General features: G+C 49.8%; 1 protein-coding gene across 2 annotated transcripts in view; it reads right to left on the minus strand.

Annotated features, from left to right (window-relative positions):
• LOC116363055 (rhophilin-2-like) overlaps positions 1 to 19,409 on the minus strand; it is an 80,887-nt gene that overhangs the window by 18,156 nt on the left and 43,322 nt on the right. For both annotated transcript variants that reach the window (XM_031816974.1, XM_031816975.1), the window contains exons 4-9: positions 11,807 to 11,882; positions 8,483 to 8,560; positions 8,231 to 8,355; positions 7,340 to 7,506; positions 5,813 to 6,000; positions 3,035 to 3,191 (exon numbers count right to left, since the gene is read on the minus strand). In XM_031816974.1, the coding sequence (XP_031672834.1) occupies positions 3,035 to 3,191; positions 5,813 to 6,000; positions 7,340 to 7,506; positions 8,231 to 8,355; positions 8,483 to 8,560; positions 11,807 to 11,882 (791 nt within the window). The remainder of the gene's footprint in view (positions 1 to 3,034; positions 3,192 to 5,812; positions 6,001 to 7,339; positions 7,507 to 8,230; positions 8,356 to 8,482; positions 8,561 to 11,806; positions 11,883 to 19,409) is intronic.

Consider the following 19,409-nt stretch of genomic DNA (forward strand, 5'->3'; position numbering starts at 1 on the left):
GACTAGTCAAGGACCATATCACCTCCACCCTACCTGACACCCTAGACCCACTCCAATTTGCTTACCGCCCAAATAGGTCCACAGACGATGTAATCTCAACCACACTGCACACTGCCCTAACCCATCTGGACAAGAGGAATACCTATGTGAGAATGCTGTTCATCGACTACAGCTCGGCATTCAACACCATAGTACCCTCCAAGCTCGTCATCAAGCTCGAGACACTGGGTCTCGACCCCGCCCTGTGCAACTGGGTACTGGACTTCCTGACGGGCCGCCCCCAGGTGGTGAGGGTAGGCAACAACATCTCCTCCCCGCTGATCCTCAACACTGGGGCCCCACAAGGGTGCGTTCTGAGCCCTCTCCTGTACTCCCTGTTCACCCACGACTGCGTGGCCACGCACGCCTCCAACTCAATCATCAAGTTTGCGGACGACACAACAGTGGTAGGCTTGATTACCAACAACGACGAGACGGCCTACAGGGAGGAGGTGAGGGCCCTCGGAGTGTGGTGTCAGGAAAATAACCTCACACTCAACGTCAACAAAACTAAGGAGATGATTGTGGACTTCAGGAAACAGCAGAGGGAACACCCCCCCATCCACATCGATGGAACAGCATTGGAGAGGGTAGCAAGTTTTAAGTTCCTCGGCATACACATCAGACAAACTGAATTGGTCCACTCACACAGACAGCATCGTGAGGAAGGCGCAGCAGCGCCTCTTCAACCTCAGGAGGCTGAAGAAATTCGGCTTGTCACCAAAAGCACTCACAAACTTCTACAGATGCACAATCGAGAGCATCCTGGCGGGCTGTATCACCGCCTGGTATGGCAACTGCACCGCCCTCAACCGTAAGGCTCTCCAGAGGGTAGTGAGGTCTGCACAACGCATCACCGGGGGCAAACTACCTGCCCTCCAGGACAGCTACACCACCCGATGCTACAGGAAGGCTATAAAGATCATCAAGGACATCAACCACCTGAGCCACTGTCTGTTCACCCCGCTGTCATCCAGAAGGCGAGGTCAGTACAGGTGCATCAAAGCTGGGACCGAGAGACTGAAAAACAGCTTCTATCTCAAGGCCATCAGACTGTTAAACAGCCACCACTAACATTGAGTGGCTACTGCCAACACACTGTCAATGACACTGACTCTACTCCAGCCACTTTAATCATGGGAATTGATGGGAAATGATGTAAATATATCACTAGCCACTTTAAACAATGCTACCTTATATAATGTTACTTACCCTACATTATTCATCTCATATGCATACGTAGATACTGTACTCTATATCATCGACTGCATCCTTATGTAATACATGTATCACTAGCCACTTTAACTACGCCACTTGGTTTACATACTCATCTCATATGTATATACTGTACTCGATATCATCTACTGTATCTTGCCTATGCTGCTCTGTACCATCACTCATTCATATATCCTTATGTACATATTCTTTATCCCCTTACACTGTGTATAAGACAGTAGTTTTTTGGAATTGTTAGTTAGATTACTTGTTCGTTATTACTGCATTGTCGGAACTAGAAGCACAAGCATTTCGCTACACTCGCATTAACATCTGCTAACCATGTGTATGTGACAAATAAAATTGGATTTGATTTGATTTGAACACAGAGACAGGGATTAGGGACATGGCAACACAGAGACGGGGATTAGGGACATGGCAACACAGAGACAGGGATTAGGGACATGGCAACACAGAGACAGGGATTAGGGACATGGCAACACAGAGACAGGATTGTAGGGATGTAGCCTTGGCTGTTGGCAGAGGACAGTGTTGGCAGAAAGACAGTGTCGGCAGAAGACAGATCCAGTCTGGGACTGTGAGACAGTTTGGTTTGAACAACACAAAGACATGTTACATAAATATTTATAACTGGCCAGGTTGGTACAGATTCACTCTACACTACTCTGTCCTCTTCATAAAACTAAAGGTCTCAGTACTCTGGGCTGTTCTGTCTCTCTGTCCTCTTTATAAAACTAAAGGTCTCAGTACTCTGAGCTGTTCTGTCTCTCTGTCCTCTTTTTTAAACTAAAGGTCTCAGTACTCTGAGAAAGAGGTGAATGAACAAGTCTGTTCCTGTAAGGTCCAGGAAACTCATCTAGGAACTAACAGAACCAGTCTGTTCCAGGAAACTCATCTAGGAACTAACAGAACCAGTCTGGTCCAGGAAACTCATCTAGGAACTAACAGAACCAGTCTGGTCCAGGAAACTCATCTAGGAACTAACGGAACCAGTCTGTTCCAGTCTGTTCCAGGAAACTCATCTAGGAACTAACAGAACCAGTCTGCTCCAGTCTGTTCCAGGAAACTCATCTAGGAACTAACAGAACCAGTCTGGTCCAGGAAACTCATCTAGGAACTAACAGAACCAGTCTGGTCCAGGAAACTCATCTAGGAACTAACAGAACCAGTCTGTTCCAGGAAACTCATCTAGGAACTAACATAACCAGTCTGTTCAAGGAAACTCATCTAGGAACTAACAGAACCAGTCTGCTCCAGGAAACTCATCTAGGAACTAACAGAACCAGTCTGTTCCAGGAAACTCATCTAGGAACTAACAGAACCAGTCTGCTCCAGTCTGTTCCAGGAAACTCATCTAGGAACTAACAGAACCAGTCTGTTCCAGGAAACTCATCTAGGAACTAACAGAACCAGTCTGTTCAAGGAAACTCATCTAGGAACTAACAGAACCAGTCTGTTCCAGGAAACTCATCTAGGAACTAACAGAACCAGTCTGTTCCAGGAAACTAATCTAGTAACTAACAGAACCAGTCTGTTCCAGTCTGTTCCTGGAAACTCATCTAGGAACTAACAGAACCAGTCTGTTCCAGGAAACTCATCTAGTAACTAACAGAACCAGTCTGTTCCAGGAAACTCATCTAGGAACTAACAGAACCAGTCTGTTCCAGGAAACTCATCTAGGAACTAACAGACATTTACACATCTCCCTTTCTCCCTCTGGATCGTGCATAGAAGGGATATGATTGGCTGCTTGACTTACGCTGGTGGTCCAATAGCGCAGTAGCCAGGAAGTAGTGTGCCAGTGAACGGTAGTGGTGGGTCTTGACCTGAGCCATGGTGGACCAGAAGAACGGGACGTTGTCCTTGATGGGAGTCTGGCTCATGGACTGGTGAACCTGGTCATAGGTGTCTCCTACCTGAGACGGGGACACAGAGATGTTCTGTTAGAGTACACATCCTACCTGAGAGGACAGAGATGTTCTGTTAGAGTACACATCGCAAATGGCACCCTATTCCCTATATGTAGTGCACTACTGTTGACCAGAGCCCTATGGCACCCTATTCCCAATATAGTGCACTACTTTAGACCAGAGCCCTATGGCACCTTATTCCCTATATAATGCACTACTTTAGACCAGAGCCCTATGGCACCCTATTCCCTATATAGTGCACTACTTTAGACCAGAGCCCTATGGCACCCTATTCCCTATATAGTGCACTACTTTAGACCAGAGGCTTAGGGCACTAAATAGGGAATAGGGTGCCACGGCTCTTTAGTCAGACACACCTCAACGGGATGTGACAGTGTGATGCCATATCGTCTTAGATGATGGAACCCCTTTTAGCGTTGAGGTGAAACTCTCTCAGAATAACCCCGTTTGGGCAAAGCGTTTAGCATTCAGGTAAAACTCTCTCAGAATAACCCCATTAGGGCAAAGCGTTTAGCGTTGAGGTGAAACTCTCTCAGATGAACCCCATTAGGTCAAAGCGTTTAGCGTTCAGGTGAAACTCTCAGATTAACCCCGTTTGGGCAAAGCAGATGTGGTGAACGTTGCCCATTGAACATCAACAGACAAATCCATCCATCGATAACAGTGGAACTACATACCTGATTTAACCAAGATCAATCAGTCTGTATCAGCCTGTAGACTGAGGGGAAGGACTCAGTATTGTATTGTTCATGTACCTTGGCAGCCTGTAGACTGAGGGAAAGGACTCAGTATTGTATTGTTCATGTACCTTGGCAGCCTGTAGACTGAGGGAAAGGACTCAGTATTGTTCATGTACCTTGGCAGCCTGTAGACTGAGGGAAAGGACTCAGTATTGTATTGTTCATGTACCTTGGCAGCCTGTAGACTGAGGGAAAGGACTCAGTATTGTTCATGTACCTTGGCAGCTTGTAGACTGAGGGAAAGGACTCAGCGTATTGTTCATGTACCTTGGCAGCCTGTAGACTGTGGGAAAGGACTCAGTATTGTTCATGTACCTTGGCAGCCTGTAGACTGAGGGAAAGGACTCAGCATTGTTCATGTACCATGGCAGCCTGTAGACTGAGGGAAAGGACTCAGTATTGTTCATGTACCTTGGCAGCCTGTAGACTGTGGGAAAGGACTCAGTATTGTATTGTTCATGTACCTTGGCAGCCTGTAGACTGTGGGAAAGGACTCAGTATTGTTCATGTAACTTGGCAGCCTGTAGACTGAGGGAAAGGACTCAGTATTGTTCATGTACCTTGGCAGCCTGTAGACTAAGGAAAGGACTCAGTATTGTTCATGTACCTTGGCAGCCTGTAGACTGAGGGAAAGGACTCAGTATTGTTCATGTACCTTGGCAGCCTGTAGACTGAGGGAAAGGACTCAGTATTGTATTGTTCATGTACCTTGGCAGCCTGTAGACTGAGGGAAAGGACTCAGTATTGTTCATGTACCTTGGCAGCTTGTAGACTGAGGGAAAGGACTCAGCGTATTGTTCATGTACCTTGGCAGCCTGTAGACTGTGGGAAAGGACTCAGTATTGTTCATGTACCTTGGCAGCCTGTAGACTGAGGGAAAGGACTCAGCATTGTTCATGTACCATGGCAGCCTGTAGACTGAGGGAAAGGACTCAGTATTGTTCATGTACCTTGGCAGCCTGTAGACTGTGGGAAAGGACTCAGTATTGTATTGTTCATGTACCTTGGCAGCCTGTAGATTGTGGGAAAGGACTCAGTATTGTTCATGTAACTTGGCAGCCTGTAGACTAAGGGAAAGGACTCAGTATTGTTCATGTACCTTGGCAGCCTGTAGACTGTGGAAAGGACTCAGTATTGTTCATGTACCTTGGCAGCCTGTAGACTGAGGGAAAGGACTCAGTATTGTTCATGTACCTTGGCAGCCTGTAGACTGTGGGAAAGGACTCAGTATTGTTCATGTACCTTGGCAGCCTGTAGACTGTGGGAAAGGACTCAGTATTGTTCATGTACCTTGGCAGCCTGTAGACTGAGGGAAAGGACTCAGTATTGTTCATGAACCTTGGCAGCCTGTAGACTGAGGGAAATGACTCAGTATTGTTCATGTACCTTGGCAGCCTGTAGACTGAGGGAAATGACTCAGTATTGTTCATGTACCTTGGCAGCCTGTAGACTGAGGGAACGGACTCAGTATTGTTCATGTACCTTGGCAGCCTGTAGACTGAGGGAAAGGACTCAGTATTGTTCATGTACCTTGGCAGCCTGTAGACTGAGGGAAATGACTCAGTATTGTTCATGTACCTTGGCAGCCTGTAGACTGAGGGAAAGGACTCAGTATTGTTCATGTACCTTGGCAGCCTGTAGACTGAGGGAAAGGACTAAGTATTGTTCATGTACCTTGGCAGCCTGTAGACTGTGGGAAAGGACTCAGTATTGTTCATGTACCTTGGCAGTCTGTAGACTGAGGGAAAGGACTCAGTATTGTTCATGTACCTTGGCAGCCTGTAGACTGAGGGAAAGGACTCAGTATTGTTCATGTACCTTGGCAGCCTGTAGACTGAGGGAAAGGACTCAGTATTGTTCATGTACCTTGGCAGCCTCGTGGGCCATCTTGAGAAGAGAGAAGAACTCATTGCGGATGCCAGACAGAGCGATCTTCTCAAACAGACACTCCTGAGCTTGGGCCAGCATCATCTTGATGAGCATGCTGAGCATGGAGGGACTCATGTCATAGCTGGGGGTGTGGGTGAACGTCTCCTTCAGGTGGTGGAGGACTCCTACAGGGGGGGGGAGGGGGGGGAGACACAGAGAGAGTAGGGGAGGTGAGTATGGAGGGACTCATGACATAGCTGGGGGTGAACGTCTCCTTCAGGTGGTTCAGGACTCATTTCTAAACGTTGCTACCGGATAAAATATATGCTCCAAAACAAGCATGCTCCAGTTTTCACACAATTATCAAAACTGCATTCATAAAAACTGAATTCAACATGAGAATGTGCTAATCATCCTTTTATACTCCCGGTACCACAAGTACTCACAGTTTCTAACGTTGGACATTAGGCCGAGGGGCAGTACTGTCCTAGTTTGGGTTGACTGCCGAGGGGCAGTACTGTCCTAGTTTGGGTTGACTGCCGAGGGGCAGTACTGTCCTAGTTTGGGTTGACTGCCGAGGGGCAGTACTGTCCTAGTTTGGGTTGACTGCCGAGGGGCAGTACTGTCCTAGTTTGGGTTGACTGCCGAGGGGCAGTACTGTACTGTGGGACATGATGCATGGGAAACTAGAGAAGCCAGAAGAGGACTGGCAACCCCACATAGCCTGGTTCCTCTCTAGGTTTCTTCCTAGGTTTTTGCCTTTCTAGGGAGTTTTTCCTAGCCACCGTGCTTCTACACCTGCATTGCTTGCTGTTTGGAGTTTTAGGCTGGGTTTCTGTACAGCACTTTGAGATATTAGCTGATGTAAGAAGGACTTTATAAATACATTTGATTGATTGATTGATTCTTAAATGGTTCATCTTTACCAGTAGCCGGTCCATAGAGTTTTTCCTGACATGACATTTGAAAACTATGAAATGAAATTTTTCAACTGGCTTTCTCTGACAGGCTGTTTTCCTATCGTTAAACAAAGATTACACAAGGAGAGAACTGGTCACGGCACCAACTGTGGGATAAGGGACCTACAAACGTACAAAATGTATAAACTAAGTCAAATCTTCTAAACCTCTTGTAATCTGAGTGTACTGTATATTCCACCAGTGTTACTGGCAATGACTAGAGTCTAGCTGTGTCATAATGGCCACTGGTGTTGTCCAAAATGGCACGCTATTCCCTACATAGTGCACTACTCTTAACCAGGGCCCTATTCCCTACATAGGGCACTACTCTTAATCAGGGCCCTATTCCCTATAACCAGGGCCCTATTCCCTACATAGTGCACTACTCTTAACCAGGGCCCTATTCCCTATATAGTGCACTACTCTTAACCAGGGCCCTATTCCCTACATAGTGCACTACTCTTAACCAGGGCCCTATTCCCTATAACCAGGACCCTATTCCCTACATAGAGTTAATAAGGTGTCACGTGGGACACAGCCGACTGTGGTTCTAGTGTCTCCTCACCTGCAGCTTTCTGGAAGGCTGTGATGGCATCCTGGAGGCCGGCGCCCGTCTGGCGGTTGCAGCGCGTGCCGATCTGGGTGTAGAGGGCGCCGATGTTGAACAGAATACTGGCCTTCTCCAGAGAGACGTTCTGCTGGCACACTGGAACACCTGTGAACGAGTCATACCTGGGAGAGAGACAGACAGAGAGGTCACTAGCGGAACCATAACACCGTGTTGACCCCTGGAGAAACAGACATGCTGACCCCTGGAGAGAGACAGAGAGATCACTAGCGGAACCATAACACCGTGTTGACCCCTGGAGAGACAGACATGTTGACCCCTGGAGAGACAGACATGTTGACCCCTGGAGAGACAGACATGTTGACCCCTGGAGAGACAGACAGAGAGGTCACTAGTGGAACCATAACACCATGATGACCCCTGGAGAGACAGACATGTTGACTCCTGGAGAGAGACCCTCCATCAGTGCTCAGACTGTCCGCAATAGGCTGAGAGAGGCTGGACTGAGGGCTTGTAAGCCTGTTGTAAGGCAGGTCCTCACCAGACATCACCTATGGGTTTAAACCCTCCATCAGTGCTCAGACTGTCCGCAATAGGATGAGAGAGGCTGGACTGAGGGCTTGTAGGCCTGTTGTAAGGCAGGTCCTCACCAGCAACAACGTTGCCTATGGGCACAAACCCACTGTCGCTGGACCAGACAGGACTGGCAAAAAGTGCATTGGAGACAGTCCGGTGAAGCTACTATAGATACCTGGACCCCTGGCTGGGTCAGACTATGATTGACGGGGCATTGGAGACAGTCAGGTGAAGCTACTATAGATACCTGGACCACTGGGCTGGGTCAGACCATGATTGACGGGGCATTGGAGACAGTGAGGTGGAACGTACCAAGTAAAGAAGATGCCCATCTGGCGGGTAGCGGAGAAGAAGCGGCTCTCCAGTAGAGGTATGTGGCTGAAGTACTTGGCCAGGATCTCGATGCCGGCGTCATTGCGACTGGGGGTACGACAGGCCTGGGGGTACGGTGGGGAAAGAGGGTCAAAATACAACAAGACCGTTCTCTGTGTGGTGGGTGATTCCATAGAGAACCCAGTTTCACTCTGACAATGTAGATTTCTATGAGACCGATGCTGAAAGTACCTGTCTCAGGTCCATCAGGTCAGCGATCTCCTCCTCGAAGCTGGAGCCATCTTCACTGTAATGCTCCAGGATGAAGTCCTGGAAAAACACACCAGAACAGAGAGGAGACCATCGTCAACACACCAGAACAGAGAGGAGACCATCGTCAACACACCAGAACAGAGAGGAGACCATCGTCAACACACCAGAAGAGAAAGACCATCGTCAACACACCAGAACAGAGAGGAGACCATCGTCAACACACCAGAACAGAGAGGAGACCATTGTCAACACACCAGAACAGAGAGGAGACCATCGTCAACACACCAGAACAGAGAGGAGACCATCGTCAACACACCAGAACAGAGAGGAGACCATCGTCAACACACCAGAACAGAGAGGAGACCATCGTCAACACACCAGAAGAGAAAGACCATCGTCAACACACCAGAAGAGAAAGACCATCGTCAACACACCAGAACAGAGAGACCATCGTCAACACACCAGAACAGAGGAGACCATCGTCAACACACCAGAACAGAGAGACCATCGTCAACACACCAGAACAGAGAGACCATCATCAACACACCAGAACAGAGAGACCATCATCAACACATCAGAAGAGAGACCATCATCAAGCCCCCAAAGTCCAGCCACCGACCCATCAAAACACCATCCACTGTCCTATAGAGCCACCGACCCATCAAAACACCATCCACTGTCCTATAGAGCCACCGACCCATCAAAACACCATCCACTGTCCTATAGTCACCGACCCATCAAAACACCATCCACTGTCCTATAGAGCCACCAACCCATCAAAACATCATCCACTGTCCTATAGAGCCATCGACCCATCAAAACACCATCCACTGTCCTATAGAGCCACCGACCCATCAAAACACCATCCACTGTCCTATAGTCACCGACCCATCAAAACACCATCCACTGTCCTATAGAGCCACCGACCCATCAAAACACCATCCACTGTCCTATAGAGCCACCGACCCATCAAAACACCATCCACTGTCCTATAGAGCCACCGACCCATCAAAACACCATCCACTGTCCTATAGAGCCACCGACCCATCAAAACACCATCCACTGTCCTATAGAGCCACCGACCCATCAAAACACCATCCACTGTCCTATAGAGCCACCGACCCATCAAAACACCATCCACTGTCCTATAGAGCCACCGACCCATCAAAACACCATCCACTGTGTTACAGCTCCAACAGCCTATCAAAACACTAGTCCAGGTTGCTTTAACATGTGTACCTGACCTCTCCCAACCAAACCTGACCCCTCCCAACACCCAACCAAACCTGACCCCTCCCAACACCCAACCAAACCTGACCCCTCCCAACACCCAACCAAACCTAACCCCTCCCAGACCCAACCAAACCTCACCTCTCCCATACCCAACCAAACCTCACCCCTCCCAGACCCAACCAAACCTGACCTCTCCCTAGACCCAACCAAACCTGACCCCTCCCAGACCCAACCAAACCTCACCCCTCCCAGACCCAACCAAACCTGACCTCTCCCTAGACCCAACCAAACCTGACCTCTTCCTAGACCCAACCAAACCTGACCCCTCCCAGACCCAACCAAACCTCACCCCTCCCAGACCCAACCAAACCTGACCTCTCCCTAGACCCAACCAAACCTGACCTCTCCCTAGACCCAACCAAACCTGACCCCTCCCAGACCCAACCAAACCTGACCCCTCCCCAGACCCAACCAAACCTGACCCCTCCCCAGACCCAACCAAACCTCACCTCTCCCCAGACCCAACCCAACCTGAGCCGAACCCAGCGTCAGTGTCTCACTAGCCGCGTGACGATCAGTGTTGTGTCTCCTGACTCGCAGCCAGACAGTAAGTCACTGACACCTGGTCATTAAAGCTAGTTGATTACAGGCTAGAAGTAGGACCCACTTAACAGACAGATACAGGAAGGACACGTCTCAAATGGCACCCTATTCCCTAGTGCACTACGTTTGACCAAGGCCCACAAGGGAGGCACACAAGGGAGGCCCACAAGGGAGAACCCACAAGGGAGAACCCACAAGGGAGTACCCACAAGGGAGAACCCACAAGGGAGAACCCACAAGGGAGAACCCACAAGGGCTCTGGTCAATCTGGGGAATAGGGTCCCATTTGGGACGTAGCCTAAGTCAATCGTGTAGATACTGTCAAGTCCTTATCTGCACCTCACAGGACGTAGCCTAAGTCAATCGTCTAGATTCCTCACAGTGGTATAAAGGTGACATCATGGTATTCCCCACCACCGGTAGGCTAAGTGTGCGGTTGTCATTTCCTGGTTGACCGAGCTGTGACCTAGTTGACAATAATAAAGCTGTTTGCTGAGGGTCAAAACATCACGGGGTTAAACTTGAATCTACGGAACCTGATGAACCGCTGAACAAATGGTTTAGGTCCCGATGGCACTATATTCCCCCCGTAGTGCACTACTTTTGACCAGGGGCCAACAGTAGTGCATAAAATAGGGAGTAAGTTGCAATTTGGGACACAACCTATAGCTTATATATCCAGTACATACTAGTGAACAAATGGAGAATAGAGATCGCGGTCAAAGGAATTGATATCAATGAATTGTGAAACAGCTGCTGTACCTTAGCTGAATGCCCTGCCCGTACGTCGGTCTGGATGAGAGAACCTGGCTGACTGTAGGTCGGTCTGGATGAGAGAACCTGCCCGTACGTGGGTCTGGATGAGAGAACCTGCCCGTACGTCGGTCTCTATGAGAGAACCTGCTTGTACGTCGGTCTGGATGAGAGAACCTGCCCGTACGTCGGTCTGGATGAGAGAACCTGCCTGTACATCGGTCTGGATGAGAGAACCTGCCCGTACGTGGGCCTGGATAAGAGAACCTGCCTGTTCATCGGTCTGGATGAGAGAACCTGCCTGTACGTCGGTCTGGATGAGAGAACCTGCCTGTACATCGGTCTGGATGAGAGAACCTGCCCGTACGTGGGCCTGGATAAGAGAACCTGCCTGTTCATCGGTCTGGATGAGAGAACCTGCCTGTACGTCGGTCTGGATGAGAGAACCTGCCTGTACATCGGTCTGGATGAGAGACCCTGCCTGTACGTCGGTCTGGATGAGAGAACCTGCCTGTACATCGGTCTGGATGAGAGAACCTGCCCGTACATGGGTCTGGATAAGAGAACCTGACTGAATGCATGTTGGTCTGGATAAGAGAACCTGACTGTAGGTCGGTCTGGATAAGAGAACCTGACTGAATGCATGTCGGTCTGGATAAGATGATCTGAAATGTACAGGTAGTGAAGTAGTAGTGAAACGGAGGTCTGTACTACCTTGAAAGACACAGAGAAGTCCATCTCTTTAGTCTCCTTCAGACCCAGCGGGATGAGAGGGATGCTGGAGGTCTCTCTGGAAACAGGAAAGGAGATATCATTGACATGTGATATTTAACTGTTATACAGTGATGTTAGTGACGAACAGTGAGGCTCAGAGTTTTACACACATTAACAGACATATTGTTGAGGTGATGTAACAGACAGGTTGGCTGTGTGATGTTAGCGGTGAGGCTCAGAGATGATATCACAAATTAAGGAGTGAATCCGAACTTCCATTTAAGTCACATTTTCACTTAGTCTGCCACTGACATCAATACATATCTAAATTAACATTTTAAAGTGGGAGAAAGTTTACATTTGCTCTTCAGATTGCAGGCCAGAGGGAACACCCTTTGACAACAGTCTCTCTTTGCCTACAGACACGCCAACACAGCCCCACAATACACTACAACCCAGAGTAAACACCCAGAGGTACCTGGGTCCACCTTACTCACGCCAACACTAACCCACAATACATTACAACCCAGAGTAAACACCAATATATCCTCACATCGTGGACCTGTAGTTTTAACCAGCAAACACCCGATCACGAATATCCTACCAACGGGACATTAAAAACGGTAATATTTGATGTTTCACCGAGCCGCGGCTGAACGACAACAGGGATAACATCAAGCTGGCGGGGTTTTCCCTGCATCGGCAAGACCCTGGGGCGGCAGGGTAGCCTAGTGGTTAGAGCGTTGGACTAGTAAGGTTGCGAGTTCAAACCCCCGAGCTGACAAGGTACAAATCTGTCGTTCTGCCCCTGAACAGGCAGTTAAACCCACTGTTCCTAGGCCGTCATTGAAAATAAGAATTTGTTCTTAACTGACTTGTTAAATAAATGTTAAACAAAAAATAAATAAAATAGAACAGCTGCCTCCGGTAAGAGAGAACAGCTGCCTCCGGTAAGAGAGAACAGCTGCCTCCGGTAAGAGAGAACAGCCGCCTCCGGTAAGAGAGAACAGCTGCCTCCGGTAAGAGAGAACAGCCGCCTCCGGTAAGAGAGAACAGCCGCCTCCGGTAAGAGAGAACAGCCGCCTCCGGTAAGAGAGAACAGCCGCCTCCGGTAAGAGAGAACAGCCGCCTCCGGTAAGAGAGAACAGCCGCCTCCGGTAAGAGAGAACAGCCGCCTCCGGTAAGAGAGAACAGCCGCCTCCGGTAAGAGAGAACAGCCGCCTCCGGTAAGACAAGTGGTGGCTGTGTCTATTTGTAAAGAACAGCTGGTGCACGAAATCTAATATTAAAGGAAGTCTCGAGGTTTTGCTCACCTGAGGTAGAGTATCTCATGATAAGCTGTAGACCACACTATTTACTTAGAGGTATTTATATGTATATATATATATATATATATATATATATATTTCTTCATAGCTGTCCATTTACTACCACAAACCGATGCTGGGAATAAACCGCACTCAATGAGCTGAATAAGGCAATAAGCAAGCAGGAAAAAGCTCATCCAGAGGCTGCGCCCCTAGTGGCCGGGGACTTTAATGCAGGGAAACTGAAATCCATTTGACCCAATTTCTACCAGCATGTTAAAATGTGCAACCAGAGGGGAAAAACCCCCCCAACTCTAGACCACCTTGACTCCACACAGAGAGACACATACAAAGGTCTCCCTCACCCTCCATTTGGCAAATCTGTCCACAATTCTGTCCTCCTGATTCCTGCTTACAAGCAAAAACTAAAGCAGGAAGCACCAACTAAGTTCAATGTTGGGTGTTTGTTATATTCTGCGATAGGAGCTTTGAAAAAGGGCTATTTCCAGCAATAACTAGGTTGAACGTGGAGAATTTGCAATGGTGTAGACCAGCTTTACCCATCTAGATGGTGAGACACACGAAAACATCTCACAACTGTGAGCTGCTGACTGAAGACGCTAACTTCCTCAGCAGACATATGAGTGGGTGTAAATCTTGGGAGCTCACTGGTTCCTCATCCATAATCTTTGGTTTTCTGTTCTCAACCAGACAGGCCGGTTTCTTTTCCTCGCTCTGTTGCTCTCTCTCTCTCTCTCACCAGCTCTTTGTTTTGATGTGAAGCCTCGGAGCTGCTGTGGTGCCCGTCAGACTAATCAAAGCATGTCAAAGCCCTCCGCATTCCACAGCAATGTGCGCATTTTGTGTTTATTTAGGTTCACAGTGTTTTATTTAAGGCCCAGTTGACTGTAGTGTGTTTAGGTTCACATTGTTTTATTTAAGGCCCAGTTGACTGTAGTGTGTTTAGGTTCACAGTGTTTTATTTAAGGCCCAGTTGACTGTAGTGTGTTTAGGTTCACAGTGTTTTATTTAAGGCCCAGTTGACTGTAGTGTGTTTAGGTTCACAGTGTTTTATTTAAGGCCCAGTTGACTGTAGTGTGTTTAGGTTCACAGTGTTTTATTTAAGGCCCAGTTGACTGTAGTGTGTTTAGGTTCACAGTGTTTTATTTAAGGCCCAGTTGACTGTAGTGTGTTTAGGTTCACAGTGTTTTATTTAAGGCCCAGTTGACTGTAGTGTGTTTAGGTTCACAGTGTTTTAAAGGCCCAGTTGACTGTAGTGTGTTTAGGTTCACAGTGTTTTATTTAAGGCCCAGTTGACTGTAGTGTGTTTAGGTTCACAGTGTTTTAAAGGCCCAGTTGACTGTAGTGTGTTTAGGTTCACAGTGTTTTATTTAAGGCCCAGTTGACTGTAGTGTGTTTAGGTTCACAGTGTTTTATTTTTAGGCCCTGTTGATTGTAGTGTGTTTAGGTTCAGTGTTTTTAATAAAGACGGGTCCAACAGATACGTTTACACCCTCGAGCAAAAACTGAACTCATTCAACACTCAGAAAGCAGATGGTGATACAACCTAGAAGAAGAGAAATCCTCCCACCCCAACCACTCAGTCCTCTCACCCCAACCACTCAGTCCTGCCACCTCAACCACTCAGTCCTGCCACCTCAACCACTCAGTCCTGCCACCCCAACCACTCAGTCCTTCCACCCCAACCACTCAGTCCTTCCACCCCAACCACTCAGTCCTGCCACCTCAACCACTCAGTCCTCCCACCCCAACCACTCAGTCCTGCCACCCCAACCACTCAGTCCTCCCACCCCAACCACTCAGTCCCCCCCCCCAACCACTCAGTCCTGCCACCCCAACCACTCTGTCCTGAAACCTAACCCTAACATCCCAACCACTCTGCCCTGCCACCTCAACCACTCTGCCCTGCCACCTCAACCACTCTGCCCTGCCACCTCAACCACTCTGCCCTGCCACCCCAACCACTCTGTCCTGCCACCCCAACCACTCTGTCCTCCCACCCCAACCACTCTGCCCTGCCACCTCAACCACTCTGCCCTGCCACCTCAACCACTCTGCCCTGCCACCTCAGGTGTCTGGTGGGCCCTCCCACCCCATCCCAACCACTCAGTCCTGCCACCTCAGGTGTCTGGGCCCTCCCACCCCAACCACTCAGTCCTGCCACCTCAGGTGTCTGGGCCCTCCCACCCCAACCACTCTGTCCTCCCACCCCAACCACTCTGTCCTCCCACCCCAACCACTCTGTCCTCCCACCCCAACCACTCTGTCCTGCCACCCCAACCACTCTGTCCTGCCACCCCAACCACTCTGTCCTCCCCCCCCCAACCACTCAGTCCTGCCACCCCAACCACTCAGTCCTGCCACCTCAGGTGTCTGGACCCTCCCACCCCAACCACTCTGCCCCCCCCCAACCACTCAGTCCTGCCACCTCAGGTGTCTGGGCCCTCCCACCCCAACCACTCATTCCTCCCACCTCAGGTGTCTGGGCCCTCCCATCCCAACCACTCAGTCCTGCCACCTCAGGTGTCTGGGCCCTCCCACCCCATCCCAACCACTCAGTCCTGCCACCTCAGGTGTCTGGGCCCTCCCACCTCAACCCCTCTGTCCTCCCACCTCAACCCCTCTGTCCTCCCACCTCAACCCCTCTGTCCTCCCACCTCAACCCCTCTGTCCTCCCACCTCAACCCCTCTGTCCTCCCACCTCAACCCCTCTGTCCTCCCACCTTAACCCCTCTGTCCTCCCACCTCAACCCCTCTGTCCTGCCACCTCAACCCCTCTGTCCTGCCACCCCAACCACTCTGTCCTGCCAACTAACCCTAACACCCCAACCACTCTGTCCTGCCACCCCAACCACTCTGTCCTGCCACCCCAACCACTCTGTCCTGCCACCCCAACCACTCTGTCCTGCCACCCCAACCACTCTGTCCTGCCACCCCAACCACTCTGTCCTGCCAACCCAACCACTCTGTCCTGCCAACCCAACCACTCTGTCCTGCCACCCCAACCACTCTGTCCTGCCACCCCAACCACTCTGTCCTGAAACCTAACCCTAACATCCCAACCACTCTGTCCTGCCACCCCAACCACTCTGTCCTCCCACCTCAACCCCTCTGTCCTCCCACCTCAACCCCTCTGTCCTCCCACCTCAACCCCTCTGTCCTCCCACCTCAACCCCTCTGTCCTCCCACCTTAACCCCTCTGTCCTCCCACCTTAACCCCTCTGTCCTCCCACCTCAACCCCTCTGTCCTGCCACCTCAACCCCTCTGTCCTGCCACCCCAACCACTCTGTCCTGCCAACTAACCCTAACACCCCAACCACTCTGTCCTGCCACCCCAACCACTCTGTCCTGCCACCCCAACCACTCTGTCCTGCCACCCCAACCACTCTGTCCTGCCACCCCAACCACTCTGTCCTGCCAACCCAACCACTCTGTCCTGCCACCCCAACCACTCTGTCCTGCCACCCCAACCACTCTGTCCTGCCACCCCAACCACTCTGTCCTGAAACCTAACCCTAACATCCCAACCACTCTGTCCTGCCACCCCAACCACTCTGTCCTCCCACCCCAACCACTCTGCCCTGCCACCTCAACCACTCTGCCCTGCCACCTCAACCACTCTGCCCTGCCACCTCAGGTGTCTGGTGGGCCCTCCCACCCCATCCCAACCACTCAGTCCTGCCACCTCAGGTGTCTGGGCCCTCTCACCTCAACCACTCTGTCCTGCCACCTCAGGTGTCTGGGCCCTCTCACCTCAACCACTCTGTCCTGCCACCTCAGATGTCTGGGACCTCCCACCCCATCCCAACCACTCAGTCCTGCCACCTCAGGTGTCTGGGCCCTCCCACCCCATCCCAACCACTCTGTCCTGCCACCTCAGGTGTCTGGGCCCTCCCACCCCATCCCAACCACTCAGTCCTGCCACCTCAGGTGTCTGGGCCCTCCCACCCCATCCCATCCCAACCACTCAGTCCTACCACCTCAGGTGTCTGGGCCCTCCCACCCCAACCACTCCGTCCTGCCACCTCAGGTGTCTGGGCCCTCCCACCCCATCCCAACCACTCAGTCCTGCCACCTCAGGTGTCTGCGCCCTCCCACCCCAACCACTCACTCCTGCCACATCAGGTGTCTGGGCCCTCCCACCTCAAGTCTCTCTGGATCAGAGAGTCTGTTAAATGACTCTCTACTGTAAGTCTCTCTGGATCAGAGAGTCTTAAATTACTAAAACCTAAAAATGTCAAATGTACCTTGTTCCTCTAAAATGGTGGGGGGGAGCTACGTACTAAAAGCCCAGTAATTTCCAAACGGTTCACCCGATATGATTGAAAATACCCTCAAATTATAACTGACAGTGCTTTACTCTCATAGTCAAATCCAACATGCTGGAGTACAGAGCCAAAACAACAACCTGTTTCACTGCACCAATACTTTAGAGATCACTGTTATATTATATATGATGTTATGGCCAATGGTCACGTGACCACACGTAGCATGATAGGTAGGCTGGTTGGGGGTAAAAGGGGAGCTGTTTAAAGGGGAGCCGTTTAAAGGGGAGCCGTTTAAAGGGGAGCCGTTTAAAGGGGAGCCGTTTAAAGGGGAGCCGTTTAAAGGGGAGCCGTTTAAAGGGGAGCCAAGGTGGCATAGCAGTTCAGACGTCTTTTGTCCTCGTCTTGTCGTGTCCTGTATATATATATATTTACAACTTTTTCACATACATTTTATTTTTATTTTCCATCAACTCATCTTCAAAACACTCTCCTGCAACCCGCCTCACCAATGTATATTTATAAAAAAGTATTATTTACCTCAGATCTGTAATCCTCCAAGAAGCTAGCCAGAAACTCCAAGAAGCTAGCCTGAAACTAGCCAGAAGCTAATCCAGAAGCTAGTTCAGAAGCTAGTTGGCTCCTTTACTGGTAAGTCGTTGGTGTTCAGCTAACCACGGTTTGTGGTCATCGGCTATCCTTTGGCTCGAAAGTCTATCGCCAGTTCTGTACGGCGCAGCGCGGCTCGGAGCGGAGCATACCGGACCAATTTTTCTCTCCATGTCCCTCGATTTCGACTGCTCTCTGGACATTCATGCCCGGATCTCACAGCTAGCTAGCTGCTATCCGTGTGACTATCGGCCTTCGTCGATTCCGGAGCAAACATCAATTGTTCCGGAGCTAGCAAGCTCCGTCAATCACTCCTGAGTTCCATCAATCGCACCTGGGCTGCAGTCGCCTATCCGGACCCGTTTTGCTGCCTTCGCGGAGCCCCACCGGGCCTTCACAACTGGACTGCCGACGTTATCTACCCGAAGGGGTTATTCGGCTGGCTCCTCCGTCGCGACGTTACCTGAACGCCCATCTGCGGCCTGCTAACCGTTAGCTGTCTTACCGGCTGCTATCTGAATAGACAATCGGACATTTTTTTTTATTTTTTTATTTTTTTTATTTTTATTATTATTATTATGTTTTCTTCTTGGGCCTCTATAACTATATCTATTGTTTTTATTTTTGTTGTTGTTGTGTGATTTGGATTGATCCCCTCTACCACACGGAACCCCACTAATCTACTGACGGAGCGCAGGAGGTGGCTAACAGACCTCCATCCTATGCTAGCTTGCTACCGATGCCCTGGCTAGCTGTCTAAATCACCAACCAACCTCTCCACTCACCGGACCCTTTTGATCACTCGACTAAGCATGCCTCCCCTTAATGTCAATATGTCTTGTCCATTTCTGTTCTGGTTAGTGTTTATTGGCTTATTTCACTGTAGAGCCTCTAGTCCTGCTCACTATACCTTATCCAACCTATTAGTTCCACCACCCACACATGCAATGACATCTCCTGGTTTCAACGATGTTTCTAGAGACAATATCTCTCTCTTCATCACTCAATACCTAGGTTTACCTCCACTGTATTCACATCCTACCATACATTTGTCTGTACATTATACCTTGATGCTATTTTATCGCCCCCAGAAACCTCCTTTTACTCTATGTTCCAGACGTTCTAGACGACCAATTCTCATAGCTTTTAGCCGTACCCTTATTCTACTCCTCCTATGTTCCTCTGGCGATGTAGAGGTGAATCCAGGCCCTGCAGTGCCTAGCTCCACTCCTATTCCCCAGGCGCTCTCTTTTGACGACTTCTGTAACCGTAATAGCCTTGGTTTCATGCATGTTAACATTAGAAGCCTCCTCCCTAAGTTTGTTCTATTCACTGCTTTAGCACACTCTGCCAACCCGGATGTTCTAGCTGTGTCTGAATCCTGGCTTAGGAAGACCACC

This window comes from Oncorhynchus kisutch, unplaced genomic scaffold (genome assembly GCF_002021735.2).
Source record: "Oncorhynchus kisutch isolate 150728-3 unplaced genomic scaffold, Okis_V2 scaffold907, whole genome shotgun sequence".
NCBI lineage: Eukaryota > Metazoa > Chordata > Actinopteri > Salmoniformes > Salmonidae > Oncorhynchus > Oncorhynchus kisutch.